Source organism: Triticum aestivum, chromosome 5B (genome assembly GCF_018294505.1).
Source record: "Triticum aestivum cultivar Chinese Spring chromosome 5B, IWGSC CS RefSeq v2.1, whole genome shotgun sequence".
In the NCBI taxonomy this organism is placed as follows: Eukaryota; Viridiplantae; Streptophyta; class Magnoliopsida; order Poales; family Poaceae; genus Triticum; species Triticum aestivum.
The window spans coordinates 23886606-23909563 of record NC_057807.1 but is presented as its reverse complement, the minus strand read 5'-3'; the positions used below and the strand labels follow the sequence as shown (position 1 = coordinate 23909563).

The 22958-nt window shown below is 46.0% G+C and overlaps 1 protein-coding gene and 1 long non-coding RNA gene across 2 annotated transcripts; both read right to left on the bottom strand.

The window, feature by feature from the left end:
- Positions 1 to 6789: 6789 nt before the first annotated feature.
- On the bottom strand, positions 6790 to 8019 carry LOC123110192 (uncharacterized). The gene is made up of 3 exons (XR_006453215.1): positions 7991 to 8019; positions 7316 to 7905; positions 6790 to 7222 (listed from the first exon to the last, which is right to left on the bottom strand). It is a non-coding gene; the product is annotated as an uncharacterized lncRNA (long non-coding RNA).
- A 2683-nt stretch (positions 8020 to 10702) lies between these two features.
- LOC123110190 (disease resistance protein RPS2) lies at positions 10703 to 21869 on the bottom strand. Its single transcript, XM_044530664.1, has 3 exons — positions 20565 to 21869; positions 13173 to 13564; positions 10703 to 12837 (listed from the first exon to the last, which is right to left on the bottom strand). The coding sequence occupies exons 1-3, from the start codon at positions 20884 to 20886 to the stop codon at positions 11131 to 11133; spliced, it is 2421 nt and encodes an 806-aa protein (XP_044386599.1). The 5' UTR covers positions 20887 to 21869; the 3' UTR covers positions 10703 to 11130.
- Between the last annotated feature and the right edge of the window lie 1089 nt (positions 21870 to 22958).

The following is a 22958-nucleotide window of genomic DNA, read 5'->3' as shown; positions in this document are numbered from 1 at the left end:
GCTGGACATGTTTGCTTGAATAGAAATAGGCTATCAATAGAAATTAGTAAACAACTATTTTTGAATAAACAATATCGAAAACATAAATATGGTTGAGAAACTCACATAATGGTAGAACTGGAGGCGTCTGCATATCGACCCAAATGTCTCTATTACCTTCAATATCATCTTCGGGACGAATATCAAAGGTGATAAACATATCAAGCTCAAATGCATAAGCCTTGCATAGTGCTTGCCAAGTTTTGCATTCAAAATAGGTGTAGGTGTCTGCATTGTATAATTTAACGTTGAAGGTATAACCATGCTCGGTCTTCAAGTAACTCTCTTTACCTCCATAGTTTTGTTAGGACTAAAACCTATCTTATCCAAGACAAAAATTCTTACATGGCAGGGGATACGCTAGTAGAATAGTGAAAATTTAAAATTATAAGTTGAAGAAAATGAAGTATAAGTCATGCTTAATTATGACAGAAGACTTGTCATTGTGACTTACTATATCCACTTCGAATGTCTCATCCAGCTCGATGCTGAAGCGTCTATCATCAACTAGGAAATTTCTGTCACACAGGTCGCGCTGGTCTTCGCAGTATTCACACATAATGAAATCATTTTCGTTGTCAGAGGACATTTCCTATGTTCATAGGTGGAACATTAAACACTTATTAGTTCTATTAATTCAACTAATTCAACTACTTCTATTAATTCAACTAGTTCAACTAATTCAACTAAGCACTTACTAAAAATAAATTAGTTCTATTAATTTTCTTACTAAAAATAAAATAGCTAGTTCCATATAGTAAAATAAAAGTATAATAAACTAAAAAATAGAAAACAGAAGAAAAAATATGTTGTTTACTTTGTGTGTGTGTTTACCGGGGCGGAGCTACGACGACGTACGGGCCGGTGCGGCGATGACGGGGGGGGGGGGGGCGACGCGGGCGGCGATGATGGCGACGGGCTGGGCGGCGATGACGGGGGCGCGTCGACGATGGGGACGGGCTGGGGCGGCGACGACGGCGACGGGCTCTGGGGCGGCGAGCGACGCGCGCGGGCGGGCGATGACGGTGACGGGCTGGGGGCAGCGATGACGGGGGCGGCGACGACGGCGACGGGCTGGGGGCGGCGATGACGGGGGCGGCGACGATGGTGACGGGCTGGGGCGGCGACGTGGGCGGTGCAGGGACGGGCGCGCGATGAAGATGAACAGCAACTAACTGAAAATTTCCGTAAGTGTTGTTTATATAGAAGAGGCCTTTAGTACTGATTGGAGCCACCAACCGATACTAAAAGTCAATTTTGGCAGCCCGAGCGGCGGGAAGCGCACCCTCTTTAGTACCGGGGCGTGGCTCTACCCGGTACTAAAGACCCCCCCTTTCGTACCGGTTGGAGCCACGAACCGGTACTAAAGAGGGGTGCGCTCCCGTTCCGCGGTGCACAAAGTTTAGTCCCACCTCGCCGAGCGAAGGGCAGCCTCACTGGTTTATATACCCACCCGCGGTTGCTCCTTCGAGCTCCTCTCTAAAGCAGGCTTGTGGGCCTAACTTTGGCGCGCTGCCTTGTGAGCTTGCTTTGAATTATTTGGAATTTGTGTGAATCACTAGTTTGTGAATAACTTAACTTTAAAAATAGTTTTTCAGTGATTATTTTTTCTTATGTTTAATATTAGTGTGTTTTATCATTATATTCAAATTGATAATACGTCTGGAGTTGTAATAAGTTGTTAAAATTTTGAATTGCCGGTGTAATAGATGAGTTTTCGTCTGAAACCCTGATACTTCGAAAGAGATTGTCCAGTTTGTACACGAAGTGCATCCAATTTTCGCCGTAACCCTCTCTACTTTTTTGCACATGCTATGCGGGTGAAATGATGATACAATGCCAAGTTTCATATTTTTAAGAGTTCATTTGCAGAGCTTTTCAATTTCAGGGCCTTTTAGCTCAAAACAAATCAGTAAATGCATTAAAATAGCAAATTATGTCAGAAAGGGTTGAAAGTTGATGACGTGGCTTTGAATGGTGCATGCTGAACGCAAAAAACCTCCAGAGTTGTAATAAGTTATTAAAATTTTGAATTGCCGGTGTAACAGATGAGTTTTCGTCCAAAACCATGATACTTCGAAAGAGATTGTCCAGTTTGTACACGAAGTGCATCCAGTTTTTACCGTAACCCTCTCTACTGTTTTGCACATGCTATGCAGGTAAAATGATGATACCATGCCAAGTTTCAACCTTTTCAGAGTTCATTTGTAGAGCTTTTCAATTTCAGGGCCATTTAGCTCAAAACAAATCAGTAAATGCATGAAAAATAGAAAATAAAGGCAGAAAGGGTTGAAAGTTGATGACATGGCCTTGAATGGTGCATACTGAACGCAAAAAAAAGTCTGGAGTTGTAATAAGTTACTAAAAATAAAAGAGAGGTGCAATGCTCACCTGCACGTTGCTTAGCTTCAGGCCTTGAGAAACTACACATACCTCCGTGCAGTCTACACCATTTCAAGGCCTAAAGCTAAGCAACGTGCAGGTGAGCATTGTGCCTCTCCTTCATCGTCTCTGCACTCAGGGCTTATAAACCGCTGCGAGTGCCTCTCGCTTGGCGAGGTGGGACTAAAAACAGTTACAAAAAGAATCAACTAAAGAACTCTAGTACCGGTTCATGCCACGAACCGGTAATAAAGGTGCTCGTGAAGCCCCAGCCTGAGAACCGGTACTAAATGAAATGCCTTTGTACCAGATGAGTTTTCGTCCGAAACCATGATATTTCGAAAGAGATTATGTAAACATGTAAAAATATACATCAAAAATACATTGATCAGTACTGTTTCAGCCAAAACACACTACTGCTACAGAGAAATACATCAAAAATACATTGATCATCAATGATCTTTTTGTGTAGAATCTGAATTATCAATAGGAATCCTCACCGGTTGATTCTCACTGGTTGAACCGGTGAGGATTCCTATTGCGGCCACAGATCCTATACATAGAGTTCAATGAAGACCAAGTGCTCGTGATAGTTTGAGAAGTAACATATTTAAGGTGGTAAAAACTCTGTTAGCGGAGCGAGGCGGGACTAAAAAAGCACTGCATAATGAATGAACTAGAAACCTCTAGTACCGGTTTGTGGCATAGACCAGTACTAAAGGTGCTGGTGGGGCCCCAGCCTGACCACAGCTTGCCACAGCCTCTTTAGTACCGGTTCGTGGCATGAACCGGTACTAAAGGTTCACCACGAACCGGTGCTAATGAGCTCCGCCCACCTAGCCGTTGGAACCGGCACTAATGGTCACATTAGTGCCGGTTCATTTTCAAACCGGGACTAATGTGCTTCACATTAGGCCCTTTTAATTTCTACTAGTGACATTTCAAAGGAAAATAAACATGAGCCTAGACTCAATGGAAAAATTAATTCCTATGATGTGAACCAAATGACATCTTTTTTCCTAATCATACTCATAGGATTTGAGATATATGTCATCTCATTTTCTACAAGTTTTCTATTCCTGTGATAATCCTATCCTATGAACCAAAGAAAACCGTAGTATATAAATTTTTATGTACATATGTTTTTCTTTCAATTAATAGTTTTTTCAGTGATGGCCGCACTTCGGGCACACCAGTATGTTAGTTTTTCTATTCTACATGAACTTATATTTGTCTGCTTTCACTTTCAAAACCTAATACCCGATCTTCACGCTTTTTTCACAAATTAGAAAAGGCAAAGGTATTTATTTTCCGTTTCAATTTCTTAAAAAACTTTCATAAAATCAGAACTTAATGCCCAAGTGATGGTAAACAACAACATGCTAATCTCTCTTGTGCACAGATTAAATAAAAAGAGAGCAAATAGTATCCAAAGCCTAATACTTATCTCGCAATTATTAGTCACCAAGCATCTTTCATTCTTTTTTCCCTCTTTGGATCTTGACCGAACTAATAGGTGATTCCCGCGTGTAATTTTGAGTACACGACATGTGTGGACATACTGTTTCCTTATGTTGGAGGGGGGGGGGGGGGGGGGGGGTTGTCAAACTGCATTCTGTCGCGTGACATGCATCTGTTCTTTTGTCTCTGATGGCTGCATATTTTGGTTGAACTTGAATTTCAGAGCAACGTGAGTACGTGCATGGTATTAAGACGCGAGGTGACTGTGGGGTGGCCACGTGTTATAGCATGGACAATTTTGATTTTTTTTTCTTTTCCGTGCGTACTGGTTAAGAGATCACATACACTACTGGTTGTAGTGCAGTTTTGGTTCTTTTTTTCTTCTCATTTGCATGCGTATCAATGAATAGTAGATCTTTTCTCCGGCTGCTTTGCGTGGCGGTTTTTTTTTTCTACGCTTGCATGCATAGTGATAAAGGGATCTTTTCTCTTTTCTTTTCCCAAGCATCTTATATTCTCAAACAATACTACTATACCATGTATACCATCATTCCCTCGCAGCAATTTTTAAAAGATTAACTTAGCGTGGATTGCTAATGTCTGCATGTTACAGTTTTTTGTTGAGCACAAATACAACATGGCCAATTAAGTAGTAGTTGGGCTACACGCCTTAGTTCGAGTGGTACCACTTTACAGTGCCCCTTACAGCTAAACATTATATACAATCATGCCAAATAACATCATAAAGAGAACTATTTATTGGGTAATCATGGACAAATTTAAAAGATATGCTCAAGTGGACAACAAAAATATGGTACATAAATGGCACAATCCAAATCTTACGCGTCCAATCCAAATCTTACGCGCTTTATGACTGCTTCCTATCTACAGATATATAAGTGAAACAAATACTAACACAAATCAGTGAACCCACATTGCATATTTGAGTTAAGAATACAGAACTATGTCGTGCTGTAGCGGGCATGATCTGCCGCCCACCCGAATCCAAAGGCTCTGATTCCTTCCCCTTAATTCTGCTATTAACTGAAAAAAGAACTGATTTCTGAGAGGGAATTACCATTTACCCTACAGCTGGAGGCTGGCGTCAAACAGGACAGGTAGATCGATCTGAGACAACATAGCACAGTTGGAAACTTACAAGGATGCATACTCTCTGTCTTCACTACAAGAAAAAAAATAGTGCAGAAGCAGAACATGTATTAGCAAGAGAACAGGCAATAGAAGAAGAGGCCGCAGCAAGCTAAAAAATTACTACAGAACAGGTAGTACCAACAGGAGAGGCAAACTAATTTGATGACTGAAATTCAAGTAGCTTCTAGACATAGATGAACTTGCGATTCTCTCCTTGAGCAGCCAAGCAAATGCAGTAGATGGGCAGCACGTTATATATGCAATTCCTGAATCTAGAGAAGTAGACCGTAGACATGCCATTTGGAACTTTAGACTTGAGGGTCAATCAATCAACAAAAACAAAGCAAAAAAATCAAGCCCAAGAAGCGACCCAGCCGTACACGTACACGGACGTGGGTCCATGGCCATCGGTCAAGAAGCGATCCATGATACCTGGGTCCATGGCCATCGGTCTCGTACACGGACGTGGCGGTGGCGGTGGCGGCAGCGCCCTCCAGCGCAAAGGGCACGGCGACCCTCGGCCTCTACGGCGCCCCGGCTGCACACAATCAGTACGCGATGGAGGCACCCCATGGTCGACGTACGAACCCCTCCGTTGCACTTGCACCTAGCGCGACCCAGCAGCAATGTCGTTGGACTCCCCGGCGCACGTCGAAGCGGCGTCCTCCTCCTGGACGCGGATGGCTGCGCCCACACCCGCACCCGCACCCCGCGTCCTCCCTCGGCACGTCCATCTTCGAAACGGCGCGGTCACATCCCGGCAGCAGCAGGCGACACGACGCTCCTCCTCCTCCTTCAGGCGGAGCACCACCAGAGCCCGGCCAGCCCATCGTGACGGGGAGCAGCAGCAGGGAAAACAATAAATGTATACCGAAAGCGAGGAAGCAAAGCCCACAGAACAATCACAATATCACAGAAATGAAGGCCTATTTATATTTATAACCCACGGAAGGTTGAAAGAGAAAACAAAAACGAACACGAAACGCCTAGCGGCAAGATCTCTAGATTATACGGCCCAAGCGGCACCGATCAGAAGCGATAGCGTCTCCACGACGATCAGCGGCACTGGCGATAGCTCTACGATTGGCACCGGTCAATACGGTAAAACGGCACCGACGGCGGTAACGCAGGCAATCACACGTGGACCATAGGGAGACAAGACAACCACGCAAGGATTCGACCAGGTCACCAGGACAACACATGAACGCAACCCCCGGCACCGGCAAGATCGTAAACAGCCAGGTCGCAAGTTGCAATCAAACAAGTGGGCAAACATGGTAACAAAAACTTCTTCACAAGTAGGGGTTTTGGTATTTGAAGACCCCCTTTTCGAAATTTTTTTTTTTGAACTACTAGGGTCGAAATCAGAATGTTGGCATAACGCACAACAAAGCACAGCTACATGATTCGACATAGATGTCGAGACAGTTGATCGGCGAGACAATCGTTCAAGCAGACGTTCGGACATAGTACACAAGTCTAAAATAGGTTCATGAGGGTGGAGGCTGGTGGCTAAATGACAATTATGTTGCAAGCCGCCGATATTCTTAAAGTGCAAATGCAGAAGCCCGATGGCGCAAGAACCTTCGATAGTGCCTCATCCGTGAGTGCGGGGAGGTTGCCCAGGAGCTTCAAGCACTCGTGGAGGGCTTCCTTCTTGGTTTTGGACACCTTATGATGTGCATGGGGAGTGGCTTATAGTGATGAGAGGCAGAATTATTTGAAACAAAGGACAAATAGGTGTTTTACCAAGTAAAAATTGTGTCCATTAATACTTGCAAGTTGATGGACCAATCGTCATTGCATCCAGGGTAGAATTCGTTAAGGAAATTGAACAAAGCATCATGCAGCTTCCAAGCAATAAGCTGGTCGCGTTCCTGCGTGGGCAGACGAGGGCAATTTGTTGAGTAGAGAGGATCCATGACATTCATAACCTTGCTCATCATGTCCCACATGATGAACATCCATCCATTAGGGTGCAGGACAGGTGTTAAGAACTGTGATGGAGTAGAAATTGGAGAAACCAAAAAAGATTCAACCATCTGACAAGTAAACACTTTGCAATTGAAATGCCCAAACTGAGACATACCGTCTGAGCAGATGTGAGGTTATACTTCCGTGAGTCATCAACAAATTGTTTCTGGATCGACAATGTGTGCACATGGTCCGAATCGGACAGCATGAGTGACTTGGGAAGGAACATACATAAGTTTGGTGAGGACTTAAACTTGTGTGCTTAGGCACCATTGCAACTTAACCTTAAGTTGGTAGGGGTACTTACCGAGAATTCTGGTTCAGTCTCAGTCGGGTGTCTCCATGTGAGGTATGGGGATTATTGGTCTGACATGAATTCATGATCAATTTGGTGAGTACCTCCGAGCTGACCCTTTATTGCTGAGCCCGTTATCCTAATGAACCTTGGTACCTCATGCATAAGATAGTTCCTGCAGAGCATATATGTGCATGTCATGACAGATGCTTTTGGAAGCACAAAGTTAGTGACAACACTGCATGTCAAAAAACTTGCCTCGACAGTTCCTGATTTGACGCACTGGTAAAGAACCAAAGTAATAGTTCCGTAACGCTAGCTTGAGGTGGGTATGGTGTAGCGCCCCTGATCCAGGGGTTTCTCTTGAAGCCCGCTGGAACTCATACTTCCGTCCGGCAAGTTCAGCTTGCCATTCACCAAAGACAGTAGTGCCATCATTAGGCAGGTCGATGTAAATCTCGCTTACGGCCTGAAGCTTGTCCTTTGCAAACTGAGTGATCTCCAAAATGAGTGAAGGCGTGGGCGATTGCTCAGGGCTTGTCTCTTTTGTAGGTGATCAGATGTAGCGCAAGGCAGAGAGCGTTCGCTGGTTGATCTGTCATCTGCACATTTTCAGATTGAGTTATATAAAATTTCAGGACAAAACCACCTTCCATGTGCTCGGTATTTCAAAACAAAGTGTGCTACCTTCCCCAGCAGACTGTCTAGCCTGACACCTACTCCCTCCGTTCCTAAATGTAAGTCTTTGTAGAGATTTTACTATGGACCACATAAGGATGTATCTAGATCAATGCATTTTAAAATATAGATTCACTCATTTTGCTCCGTACGTGGTCCATAGTGGAATTTCTCCAAAGACTTATATTTAGGAACGGAGGAAGTAGTATTTTTGGTAGGAAAAAGCACATCCACAAACTATCTCCCTCCGTTCACTTTTATAAGTCGTTTCAGACAACTGAAAATGGGCTGCTTTGCATGCTGTCTGAAATGTCTTCAACGCCTTATGAAAGTGAATAGAGGGAGTACATGTTTCTCTGAAGAAGAAAAATACCTGTATTAGGTTCAAGTTGTGCTGCTTAAACTTTGTTGTCTCGTAAACAATGACCAGTTGACCACTGTGCCCTATCTGTATGGAATACCCCACTGAGCCATTAGAATCTGTCTCTCCGCTCTGGTTCCTGCACAAATGAACCTGATGGATTATAATGAAAATGGAAACTACACCTCAGGAAACCTTCATTTGAATTGACCAATTCATTTCAAGCCTATCACAGGGAGCACATTCAAGTTATGCTTCACAAATATGACATTTTCTGGAAGGAAAAACAGCATGACCAAAGTAAATAATGAGTGTGGGAGATGTTATTCTAGTTAAGAAGATTGCATTAGCATCCAGTGAAAGTAGAAACCTACATGTCATTGCAATTCATTGCACTAGCATACAAGGCAATGGAAAGATTAACAGGGACCAGTATCAAAATCGGATTTGGAAGTGGGTACATACCTACGCGCGTACATCCAGGAGCTTGCGGGTTCATCTTGCATTTAGATTGTTCGGATGCTTGGGGTGAATTTTCCCTTTCCGCAACCACCACTGCCTGGGTCAGCTAAACGGCGGGGACGGTGCCTGGTGCAGCTCGCCCGCCCATGCGGCGATGGGGTAATGTAGCGGCTCCATCACGATATCACTATTATTAACCTTCTCATGGACCATGAATCTGCTCCGCAAGATGAGCACAAGGAAGGTCAATCTCAGGGAAGCAGACTTCAGACACATGATGGTGGAGACCGGAGAATCAGTGGCTTGCTTTTTAATTGGCTGGATCAAGAACTCCATCTCCTCACGGCCCCAGATCCTTCCCACGGATGGCTCTGCTCCTAGGTACGAGCCCTCACTAACGGAAAAATCTAGCGGCTACAGGAAAGAGATGACACCCACCCATCCTCGCAGTTACAACTACTGTCCCTCCACTAACGGGAAAGTCTATTTCCTGTTCCACAGCTTGGGACACCATCTGACGTGATGAGCCATGCCTCACCTGGAAAACCTTCACGGCGGCCGGTTATCCGTTCGACTCCTGGACCACAGCTCAGAGGTTCCACAGTACATATTTCACCATTTACAGTATTACCTGTCCACGCATATCTCACCCAGGATATAAATGCAAAAGATCCTGAGACGCTATAAAGAGCTCAGGTGTGCTCTAGTGCAGAAACTCAGCATCCCTCATTGAGCTCCTTATCTTACTCTTGGGTTTAGTTACTTGGCTGTAGTGGTCCAGAAAACGAAGGCAATTTCTAAGTTGTTGTGGTGAGTCGTAGGAATCCAGCCTTGATATTAAATCATGTATTGGAAAATATTTAGTTAACAGTAAAAGAAATAAGTTGTGGATGAAGACAAGTCAAAATCAATCTTGTTGGCTATCACCCATCTTCTTTTGCAATTCTTCAAGTTGGGAACGTGACGAGTTACTTATCAGATACAATACAACATGTATGTACAGAAAATTAAAGGCAGAACATTTAAATTACTCAGACGACAAAATGGAGCATAACTAAAAGCATTCAACAGAGGTAGGAGAACAAGACACAAGAAAATATAGTGCAATGGTTAGCTTAGTACGTGTGTGATCATACAACTAGCATTTCCATGTTGATAACTAGAAAATTCATTTCTTATCCACACCCCTGTGTTGGAGTTCCACCTTCCTGCACAACTATGTGTATAAAATACTATGTAAAATTAAAAGAGAACAGAGTAACCTTTTAAGGACACATAAAGATGAAGTTCCATTATTTGATTTTAGGTACAAGCATTCCCACTTCTGTTCCAAGCTATGCACTAAAAGTTTGCAACACCCTAAAGAATGTGCACGACTATGAGCATCAAAATGCAGTTGTTCTTACCTCAAAATGTTGTCTACTGGATCCATATAAGCTTAGATGATCCTAACGTAGTTTCAGACCTTCAGTTGTTTCTGAAAGCTTGAGAATTCCGAAAGTATAATCTGTTCACCATCTTGTATAAGACTCTCGTTGAGACCCTCCTGATGCATCCCGTTTCGGAGTCTTACATTGAAACCAAAACATCACTCTGCACATAATTAGTACTTCCATGGAGTGACCTGAGTGGGTAAACACTCCTTGCCAAGATCAAAGCCTCAATCCAATCGATTGGATCATCATTTGAAGCCGTCTTCAGATGAAGGGTCTTTGCAGAATAGGTAGAATCTTCTATCTTCAGACTTGCATTCCCGAAATGCTGACGCCTAGAGATATATGACTAATAGCACTTTTATGTGATGGGAAACCTGCACATAAAAATGTATAGAGCTTCCCGATATGCAACACTGTCCATCAGGTATAAAGTGGAAATACAAAGATCATGATTCATGATACTAACAGATGAGAACTTCAATGTTTATTGAGAACCAAGGAAAACAAAGAACAGACTCAAGTAAATAGATTGGAATTCAAAGGGAACTCATATGAATCAGTCCCCTCCTCCTTCAACTTCAGCTAAAGGGTAGTAAGACGAGAAAAGCAAACAAAAGGAAAATCTAACAGCAAAGTACAAGGAATAACAAGGATATCCATAAAACTGAACCAGTCTGTTGTCTACCTCACCCCAGCAAGGAAGCTTCAGGGCAGGGTTAGACGGTCGAGCAATTTGGCTTGTAACTCATCTTTTGACCTCACAGACTGAACAGGAAGCTTTTGTCGTAACTAATCTATGTTATTTGTGTCCCTGTGTGTACTGTCATCGTCCAACTCTCACTGGTATTGTCTTCCTTTCTTCATTGCAATTTCCAGCAGCAGCTGGAGTTTCAAATTTCCTCGTCCTCGACCTTCTCCCAGCAACAACATGGTTTGAAACAGCTCATGATTGCCTGACCACCTCCTAAGCCATGCCACCAATCTTTATCACATTCTAATCTGATCTTGTTGTTGTCACTGGCTTTACTAACATTTAGGGGCTTCAGTTTTGCACACCCAGTGATACAAACATATGTCAGTTCATCCAGCTCCATAGCTTTCTCAAAAAAAATCGACAGCTTCGGCAAGTTCTCCAAATAGAGTCTTCTCATTTTAGGAAAGCCAGTTACCACTTGATGAGGGCGCAACTTTGAGGTGGAAAAAAGTTGCTCCATTTCTTGGCAATATGTAACTGTCAGCTGCTCCAGTTGCTGAAGCTCACAGACCCATGTGATTTGTTTCAATTTATCACAATGACAAATGTTAACCACTGTGATGTCATTACCTGCATTTCTCCACTTTATTTCCTTTAGTTTCCTCAGATTGTTCAGCTCAAGGAAGTTCAGGCTATGGAGCAAACTTGTGCCATGCTCAGCTATTAAGAGCTCAAGGTTTTCAGATGTGTCCCTGATAGTCAGTTCTCGCAGACTCCGTAAATTAACGACAAGGTGCAGGTCAACAAGTTTTGACTTCTCTTCAAAATGGTGCAAGCACAGTGCCTCTGTACGGACCCATTGCAACTTCCCTAGTTCACTCAAATGTGTCATGCTCTGTGCCGTGAAGCCAAGTGCAAGCTCTATACCAGGGGTGGCTAGTTCAGCCAGAAGTGATGGCGCATACTCAACATGAGTAGAAAAGCCACTGGAACAGAAAAGATCCACCATAACCAGATCTATCAGACTTCGGATTAATTCTTTAGCTACCCTTTGGAGAGCCCCGGCATCTCTAACAAGCAAGAATTTAAGCTTCGACAGTCGGCGCATTTCCTGAGGCAATTCTTCTATTCTTGTGCCAGAAAGGTTAAGATACTGCACTTCACGCAAAGAGCAAATGGCGTACGGGAATTCACTTATACCTGTCCCCTCCAGATCCAAAAACGTGATTTTCTGACAACACGTGATTAGATCCAATGAGAAGGCATGGGATGATATCAGCATAGTTAATGGTGGGGGGCCTGGGGAAGATGTTGAAGACAAAATAGTTCTGTTATTTTCCCATCTCCCAGTTTCTAGTCGTGATACCCAAGCTCTTTCTATTGAACACCATTTCGGCCCTGGTAATGTCGAACGTTCACAGAGGGATAGTGGCAACCACGGTTTCTCTTCTCCTTGATTATTAACAACCCACTGAGCCATTTTCTGAAACATTTTATGCATCTTAACGTGAGAAGTCTCGGCACAAAACATTCCGGTGTCACCTTTTTCTAACAATGAAGAACTCAGCAGGTGACAGATTGTGCGCTTCCCTGTTGTAACACGATCAGAAGCTTCAATCAACCCAAGCCCCATCCACCACTCAGTTAGCTTTTCTACAGGAATGTTCTCATTCTCGGGCCACAAAGAGCATATCAGAAATCGATTCTGTAGCTGTTTCCCTATCTGATCAAAACTTATTTTCAGCTGTTGAAACACATCCTCGTATCCATCTGAGATTCCATCAAGATTTGACGTCTTCAATAGCCGAAGAGCACCTCTCCATTCATCGACCTCTGTTTTTGGAGACATAGCTTCTCCAATCTTGCACAAAGCAATTGGTAAGCCACTGCACTCTTCAGCGATCTGTTGAATACATGACAAGTTAGTTATTCTTAAGAATTTTATTACTTATCCTAAATTTACAGGGCTCTCTAAATAATAATTTGTATTCAATCAAATTTTGAGTTTGCATTGCACTGTGCTCACATGTAGTGTACAGAAGACTGCTATTGAAGGCAAAACATATTCATAGGAGACCAAAGACAAATCACGAACTACAGAATAATAGGAAAAAACAAAAGTCAATAAAGTTGTAGTATACTCTTACAAAGACAGATATACAGGCAGCCAGCTAGATCTTAACGCAAATCTGATAAAAGCTTAAATGACCAAAACCATGACAGGATAAGCAGGCTCACCTCATGTGCAAGCTGAAGGATTCGCTGGTCCTTCGTGATGGTATTCCCCGCATGATGGGCGAAGAGTTCAAAAGCGTCTTGTTCATTCAAGCACTCCATCCTGGTGACATATGCTGAGTGCCCCCTCCAGGTTTTGCATGCTGACTCATCTCTTGCTGCAAACACAACTTTACGTAGTGCTGTTCGAGTGATCCCATACTCAGGCTGCACCATTAGTTCCCCCAGGGGCACAGGAATACCGACTTCTTCAAAATTGATACTCTCCCAGACATCATCTAGGATGAGCAGAAAACTCTTATCTGCGAGTTGTGTGAATATAGCTGACCTTCTGCTTTTGTGATCATCAGGCAGGTGTATTCCCAGATAAGTCCCGACATATTGCTGCAGCTCATTTTTTTTTCGAAAAGGGGGGATACCCCGGCCTCTGCATCAGCATGATGCATACGGCCCTCTTATTAAACAAAATAGAGTAGTATCAACAAGGTTCCAAAGGTCCTGAAAAATGAAAAAAGAAAGCAACACAAGCTCACACAGAGCCCGGATAAGCTAGATACATCAAGCTAGCCACATCAAAGAGCCACAACCGGCGGGGCAAACTAGATAGGAATACTAAATGCCTATCCTATTACATGACCGCCATCCAAACCGGTTGAAGATATCCCGAGCTACCATCTCCCAACGGACAGACCCAGTAACCAAATGCTCCCTGGCCTCCGTCTGGGTGAGTAGCGACCATGAACGAATCAGAGCCGTAGTCCGGAATAAAACCTGCAAAAAATGTATATATGATGTTCTGTTAAAGACCAAATCGTTTCTGCAGTTCCAGATGGTCCACAGCAAAGCACAAACCCCCACCCGAATATGTCTCCCTAAGTTGGGCTCAATCCCATTAAGCCATGTCCCAAACAAAGTACTAACAGAATTCGGTGGTTTGATGATAAAAGCAATGTGGACCGTCTGCCATAGAACCTTTGCAAGCGGGCAATCAAAAGAGAGGTGTTTAATAGACTCATCCCGATCACAGAAACTACACCTAGTAGGTCCTGTCCAATTGCGCTTCTTCAAGTTATCCTTTGTTAAAATTACTTGTTTATGAACAAACCACATAAACACTTTTATTTTCAAAGGAACTTTGACATCCCAAACATGTTTGGACGTGGGAATGGAGCTCAAATTAATAACATCAATATACATTGATTTGACCGTGAAGCCTCCAGACTTAGTCAACTTCCAGCGCAATTCATCAGGTTGTTGAGACAGCTGGATATCCATCAGCCTTCTAACTAGATGGAGCCATTGTTCCCAACGATTGCCCGCTAGCACTCGTCTAAACTGAATATTAAGGGGGATAGATTGGAAAACCGAAGCAATGACCACCTCCTTTCGTTGAACAATACGATACAAGGAGGGATATTGGATGGCCAGTGGTGCGTCACCAAGCCAAGTATCCTCCCAGAAACGCGTGCTCGAGCCGTTTCCTACAACAAACTTTGTCCTATTAACGAAAGCCTGCTTGACCTTCATGAGCCCCTTCCAGAAAGGCGAGTCAGTCGGCCTTACAGATACTTGCGACAAAGTTTTTGACTGGAGGTACTTGCCGCGAAGGATCTGTGCCCACACAGCATCCGTCTCCGACGAGAGCTTCCACAGCCACTTGCTAAGAAGGCATTTATTCTTAATTTCTAGATTCTCAATACCTAGACCCCCTTGGTCCTTCGGTCTACAAATAATGTCCCACTTAGCCAGTCTGTATTTTCTTTTCAGCTCATCACCCTGCCAGAAGAACCGCGATCTATAGAAATCTAGTCTCTTCCTGACTCCAACTGGTATCTCAAAGAACGAAAGAAGAAACATCGGCAAACTTGTGAGCACCGAATTAATAAGTATTAACCGGCCTCCATAAGATAAGAGCTTGCCCTTCCAGCAGCTCAGTTTCTTCTCAAATCGGTCTTCAATGCACTTCCATTCTCTGTTCGTTAGCCTACGATGGTGGATAGGAATCCCTAAGTATGAGAAAGGTAACTGTCCCAACTCACACCCAAACAATTGTTTGTAGGCCTCCTGCTCATCTTTGGCCCTACCAAAGCAGAACAACTCACTCTTATGAAAGTTGATCTTCAACCCGGTCAATTGTTCGAATAGGCATAACACCAGCTTCATATTCCTAGCCTTACTCACGTCATGCTCCATAAAGATGATCGTATCATCAGCGTATTGTAGGATAGAAATGCCTCCATCAACCAGATGAGGCACCAATCCACCTACTTGACCATTTTCCTTAGCCCGTCCTATCAGAATTGCCAACATATCTACCACAATGTTAAACAAGATAGGGGACATTGGGTCTCCTTGTCGTAGGCCTTTATGAGTCTGAAAGTAATGACCTATATCATCATTAACTTTAATTCCCACACTACCCTTTTGCGTAAATGATTGGACCTGCCTTCGCCAGGCTTCATCAAACCCTTTCATACGCAAAGATTGTTGGAGAAATGGCCACTTTATCTTATCATACGCTTTCTCGAAATCCACTTTAAAAATCACTCCATCCAATTTTTTGGAGTGGATTTCATGGAGCGTTTCATGCAAAACTACCACTCCTTCAAGAATGTTTCTGTCTGGCATGAACGCGGTTTGGGATTGATGCACCACAGAATGCGCGATCTGTGTGAGCCTGTTGGTCCCGACCTTTGTGAAAATTTTGAAACTAACATTGAGGAGACAGATCGGCCTGAATTGCTCAATTCGTACCGCATCCGTCTTCTTAGGTAGTAATGTGATAGTCCCAAAATTCAGGTGGAATAATTGAAGCTGTCCAGAGAATAGATCATGAAACATAGGTAGTAAATCCCCCTTAATAATGTGCCAGCACTTCTTATAAAACTCGGCCGGGAAACCATCCGGACCAGGAGCCTTATTATTTTTCATTTGAGCAATTGCCTCAAGAACCTCCTTCTCCGAGAACGGGGCAAGCAGAATGTCATTGTCAGCAGCCGAAAGCTGAGGTATATCCTCAGTCATGGACTCATCAAGTGACACCGTATTCTCCTTCGGTGGACCAAACAACTGCTTATAATACTCAGTGATATAAGTTTTTAGGTTTCCTGACCTAAAATTGTACCCTCGTCCTGCTCGAGCTGAAAGATTCGCTTCTTTCTGTGCTTGCCATTAGCAATTAAATGAAAGAACTGAGTATTTGCGTCCCCCTGGACCACTCTACGAACCTTAGCACGTAAAGCCCACTTCAATTCTTCTTCACGTAGTAGTTCTTTCAATCGCTTTTTCGCCTCATTTTTAACCTGAAGCTCTGCGGGGACTAACACATTAGACTCGGCTTTTACGTCCAAGTCATGTATAAGAGAAAGGAGTCTATCCTTTTCAATCTTATACGCACCACTAAGATGCTTAGCCCAACCCCTCAAGAAGCTCCGTAAATTCCTAATCTTATTCTGCCAACGCTCAATGGGTGTTTTACCGCGAACCTCATGAGCCCATTCCCTAGCAATCAAGTTAAAGAACCCCTCACGTTCGAACCATGACGTCTCAAATGAGAAGGTGTTCTTATTTCCCACGTGGTTCGGCTCCCCTGAGTCCACGAACAATGGGGTATGATCAGATATGCCCCTCGAAAGGGCTTGCACCGTGACCAACGGGAATTTTTGTTCCCACTCCACGCTTGCAAGAACCCGATCAAGTTTTTCGTAAGTTGGGTTTGGCATCGCGTTGGCCCAAGTAAACTTTCGACCCGAGAGTTCTATCTCTCTCAGATCCAAACTTTCAATAATGGTGTTGAACATGAAGGACCATGTACCATCAAAGTTGTCATTGTTTTTCTCCTCCCGCCTCCGGATGATATTGAAATCTCCTCCGACTAAAATCGGTAGTTGTTCTGACCCACAAATTCGAACTAGGTCAGCTAGAAACTCCGCTTTAAACTCAGGCTGCGCTGCCCCATATACCGCCACCAAAGCCCAGTTAAAGCCATCAATCTTAGACCTAACTCGAAACTTTACGGCGAAGTCGCCCATCACAACACTACGGACTTCCAGTGAATCGCATCTCACACCTAGTAAGATGCCCCCCGATCTTCCTCGCGGAGGTAAGCAGTGCCAATCGAAATCTATACCACCAACTAGTGAGGAGAGAAACTGAGGTGCAAAGTTATCTCTACCCGTCTCCGATAGAGCAACAAAATCTAGCTTCTGCTCAATAGAAGTCTCAGCCAGGAATCTTCTTTTAGCCAAGTCCTTAAGACCTCTGCTGTTCCAAAAAATTCCTCTCATAGTTCATCATGGAATTTTTTGGTGGTTCGAATCCTAGCACTCCTACGGACAGCGGAATCGGGATAGATCTTCCGTTTCCACTTACGTTTAGGTTTATTAAGCTCAAGATCCCTTTCCTCATGACCGGGTTCTGGAATATTGCTAGCGTCATTCTGAAGGGGCACATCCTCTTCGTCAGCCTCCTGGTTAGTGGGTGCGAGATCCTCACACAGGCTATCAAGCACTCTAACTCCTAACACATTTATCTCATCATCATTCATAGGTTTAACTGCCGCAAGATTATGAATAGTCTCTAAAGCCCGTTCCGCTTCCAGGTCTAAAATATCATTCACCGATTTAGTAATTTCACTATCTGTAGCACCTAGTGAAACTCCTAATTGGTTTGCCTTATTTAGAATGTCCTCATTCGAAAAATGCAATAAAGAATTAGACAAGTGAACGGACATACCCGATGAACAAGCAGCCTCCTGAAGCTTGGCCGCCCTCATAGCGCACCGCTGCTGCATGTCATCAACCTCCGGGACGTCGAGGATGCGAGCACTCATCCGTCTGCCCCCGGAAGTAGGGTCCGGGATCCCGCCAAACGCGATCACCTCCTCCCTAGTATAACCTGGCACCGAAACTCCAGTCGGTGCCGAGGTCACTAGCAGAGGCATCTGCGGGCTCCCGATCCCGCCGGACGAGTGCCCCACCGCAGGCAATGGGGAGGAGAGAACGACCGGGGCCACCTGCCCGCCGTCTCCTCCCGCCTCAACCTGCGGCGCGGACGAAGTATCCCTCGGAGGGGTGGTCCGCCTGACCACCCGGGCAGAGGGAGGAGACCAGGCCACCTGCCCTGGCGTCCCCCCTCCCACAGCAGCGACAGTGGTAGCCACCTCCGTCGCGGAGGTCGTCAAGGCCGCCTGCCTCGAGGACCCTCCAGCCGCTGGAACTGTCCCCCTAGGAGTCAAGGCCCCCGTCGAAACCTGGAACGTCCGCGGGACGGGGGGGGGGGGGGAGAATGGACTATAAGTCCCGAACCCTCACCCCCACAACCCCTCGGCCCCGTGCTCGCTGACACCGAGGTCACTCCCGCAGCAGTCAGCAGTCCAGTAGGGCTATCACTGTGCCCGCAGTCTGCACCAACCTCCCTCTCAACCTCCAGTGAAGGAAGCGTGTGCTCAAGAGCATCGTCCGACTCCACCCTGTCACTCCAAAGCCTGGGAGGTGCCGAAGCTGGCTCGAAAGAACTGAACCGCAAAGTAGCCATGGGCACCGCCGGTGAGTCAGTGGGCTCAGCCTCCGGTCCAGTCCCGGCCGACTGAGGGTGCGATCCGTTGGATCCCTCTCGCATGGTCTCATCTGACGGGGCCCCCTTAGTCCCAGTACCTCCCTCACGATCGTGCATATCAACATCATTACCGTTAACTGCATCATCAAACAAGTCGGTGTCCTCAAACTCAATCTCTAGCGGGAAGACCTCACCCTTATATGTCCAGTTGACCTTATCGGGCACATACTCAATATCCAAAATGCTCACAAGAATCCGGGCAATCCCATTGGCACGAGTGAAAACCATGTCCACTTTTTCAGTTTTTCCAACGAGGATACCCAAACTAGCCACAACACGAGCATCCTGCAGAGGCTTTGATGGAGCCCCCAAAAACCTCAGCCATACCTGTGTAAGCGGTTTTCCTTTAGGCTCAACCTGTTTCCACTCGTTAAACTCCAGAATACACGTAGTACCGGGAACTTTACACAAGCCAAAACTTAACAATTTCTGCAGGTCCTCGACAGACGGGAAGTCCACCTTAAAAACTCTGTCCTCAATGGGTACTAACTCCCAAACAAAATCACCGGGAGCTAACTCCTGCAACCTCCTCACAATCTGTGCCTCAGTCACCGCTCCCTGTGTTGCTCTGACAATCCCAGTAGTCGTAGTCTGGTTATCCTCCGGGACCTCTCTCGCCTCCGGGGACTCAAAAAACATGAGCTCAGCACAGTAGACTCCATAGATGTGTAAAGTCGGAGGCACGTCACGCAACATCGGGCACTCACCCGACTCATGGGCAAGTTTGCCACAAGAATCACACAATTGAGCCACACACTCAGCAATGAAGTGGCCCTTGTCCCCACATCGATAGCAAATCATCCTCTCCTTCTTACGAGCATACTTGGACGCCCTCTCTGCATCAGACCTGTCGGTGGCCTCATCCACCGTCCCAGCCTCAGAAACATCAACATTGGCCAACTCATTCACCACCTCCATCGCCTGTGGAGGTAGCTCTGAGGAAAGCTGAGTCTCAACCGTAGCATCAGTATGAATAGTCCCCCGAGGTTGTTGGCGGCGAAATCTCCCGCGACCCCAGCCTCGACCACCTCGGTTTCCACGAAAACCTCCTCTCTGACGATTGTCCGGGCCGGAGGCTCCCTCAACAAATCCGCCAGCCGGCCCGAGAAAGGGTCTCTCGGCCGTCCCGTCACTCTGCCAAGCGTAACCACGCCCTCCTCCCATTGACGAGGAGCCTCGGTGTTGTCCCTCGCCGTAAGCATCACAACCGTCGTCTCCCCACTGGCCTCGGGGAGGAGCATTAGGCTGAGTGGACCTGTTCTGCACCGGCCTGGCAACATAAAGCGGTGGTGGTTTTCCTATGGTGGCCGGCTCAGCTCGAACCTGCCGCTGACCATCGCCGCGGCCAGCAGCCCCAACACCACCAGCACCCGGTACAGTAGGCCTCGGTCCCCCGCGGCCCGCAGCCTGGGCAAGGGGCGGCGTTTGTCTCACGATCCCCCGGCCGGCCGTAGTCGCCGCCAGGGTTTTGAATTTCGGCCGTAAAAAATGGATTTCGGCCGAATTTCGGCCATCTCGGCCTAGGGCGAAATCTATCTTCCGCCGAAATTGGTCAAATTTGAGAAATTTTGGTCAAATTTTAATCAAATTTCAGTCAAAATTTGGTCAAATTTCGGCCGAAATTTTTAAAAACGACCGAAATTCGGCCATCTCGGCCTAGGGCGAGAAAAATCACAAAACGAAAATCAAAACGCTGGTCGCCGCGGGCGCCGAGACCGGAGCCACCGGCCTCGTGCCATTCTTCCCAGGAGCCGGCTGCGGTATCCTTTGTATGCTCTTGAACAGTTGGCTTGATTCCAGCCCTAACATAGATGAGCTCTTCAAAAAAATCATAAAGTGGCACAGATTCACACAATGTTTTGAGAAGGGTTGATTTCCCCACACCAGCCATGCCAGTGATAGCAAGCAGTGGAGCTTCGCGGTCATTTGTGATAAGATCAATCAGTTTGTCCTTGTAATGCTCCATTCCCCAAAGACGTTCTCTTGGATACTGTGGCTGGAGAGCAGATACAGGGCGTGGATTTTGTCGAGCCTTCAGTAGCAAATCTTTTCCTTCATCCACAAGACCAGGAACTCTCTTTGTTTTTCTTCTGGCTTGCATTCCCAGGCCATATTTTCTGAAGAAGTTCCACCCGGAGCTATCATAGTCAAGCCTTATTGTGTCCTTCTCCTATATAAGATCCCTAGCTCGACTGAACCATGTCTTACAGTACTCCGTCCGTCTTGGGAGCGGACAGAGATAAACAAGGTCGCGATGGATTGCTTCCAGTCTGTAAACTGCTTCTCGAAGGTCGTTCACACAGTGCCGAATCTGGAAAGGAAGGGTAACCAAGAGCGTCAGCTATGGGGTCCCAGAACTTAGTCAACACGAGACCTAAGAGTGGCATAGCAATGCTGATCACCACAGTTACTGTTTCCACCATTGTGCCGTAACCCTTAACAGCCAGAAAAGTATCTGCACCAACTCGCAAACTGCGGGACGCTGATCAGGCAATAAGGAGCCTATACTGCGCGCGAGCAACGGGCGAGCGAGATCGAGAAACGGCGAGAGTTGGCGCTCGCCACGGCGATAACGAAGCCCAGGGCGCAGCGGATACTCGCCTGAGCTGGGGGGAACTGGCCAGAAGCTCCCCGAGCCTCGCTCATCGGAGACTGAGAAGCCGCAGCATCTGGGATCCGTGGCCGCTGCACAGCTCGTCCATTCGGGGGGCCCCCGCGCCGCTCGTGGATTTTGGGGGCGGTGTGGCCGGCACACAGCTAGGGTTCCTGGAGAAAGCTTTGTCGGCGGGGCATCCACTAGTGCTGGCGGGCGAGCTGGGCTACTTGAAGGACGGCGAGGCTCGTCGTCTGGGGTGGCGTGGTTAGGATCTCCCCGGCCGGGATGGGCGGCTGCGGACCTCGGAGATTTTGTGAGATGGGGGGCTCGTCGGTTTGGGTGGCGGCGGAGGTTGGGCTCGTCGATTTGGGTGGCCGGCGGAGAGAGCGCAGGTTGGTGCTCCACCGCCGAGTCACCGAGTGCGAGTGGAGGTCCTCGAGCCCGTGGACGCCTACCTGGTCCGCCGCTGGTCGGGTCCGGTTGGACCAGCCGCTGCACTACTACTACAGTACTGCCTGTTTCATCGGTTCTTTGCCTGAAATTCCAACGTTATCCCTAGTTAGGTTTTTTTTTTCTTTATAAACTCAGCAGATGTTGGGCGAATCGAACCATGAAGTCACCATATTTATTCCTACTTTGTGTGGAGGGTTTATCAGCACTCATTGCTCATGAGGAGGCAGCGTGTAACTTGGTTGGTGTCTAGGTGTGTCGTGACTTTCCCACAATTTTACATTTGTTATTCGCTGATGACTCTATTGTGTTGATGAGAGCAGATCAAAGAAATGCACAAACGTTGAGAACATTGCTAGATGAATATTGTGCAGCTTCAGGTCAACTTGTGAGTGAGCCAAAGTGCTCTATATATTTTAGCCCTAATAACACCGATGTGGAAAGTAAAGTGGAGGTACGCCAAATTCTGAACATTATGATGGAGTCTCTCTCAGATAAATATTTGGGCCTCCCAGTGATCGGAGTGGACCGAGTTACATGTTTCAAACATCTTATAGAAAGAATTCAGATTATGGTTAATGGATGGAAAGAGAGAACTCTCTCTCTCTCTCTCTCTCTCTCTCTCTCTCTCTCTCTCTCTCTCTCTCTCTAATAAAAGCAGTAGCCCAAGTCATCCCTATGTATGCGATGAGCGTGTTCAAATTCCCCAAAAAAATCTGTAAGGGAATCACTGATGCAATGTCGCAATATTGGTGGGGGATGAGGAAAACCACAAAAGGATGCATTGGTTCGCTTGGTGGAACATGTGTGTGCAGTGTGCCGACGGAGAAGGGAGGAATGGGTTTTCGTGATATTCCCAGTTTTAACTTGGCCATGCTAGCCAAGCAGTGCTGGAGGTTGATTGAGAATTTTGACTCCTTGTGTGCTAAAGTTCCAAGAGCAAGATATTATTCCAATGGAGATATACTAAATTGTGACTTGAAGAAGGGTCGTCTTTTATCTGGGAGAGCACATGGGCGGGGATCCAAACATTTAAGAAGGGGTGTATATGGAGAGTGGGAGACGATGTCAAGATAGATATTTGAAATGATTGCTGGATTCCCAATAGCACTTCTAGAAAAGTGGTA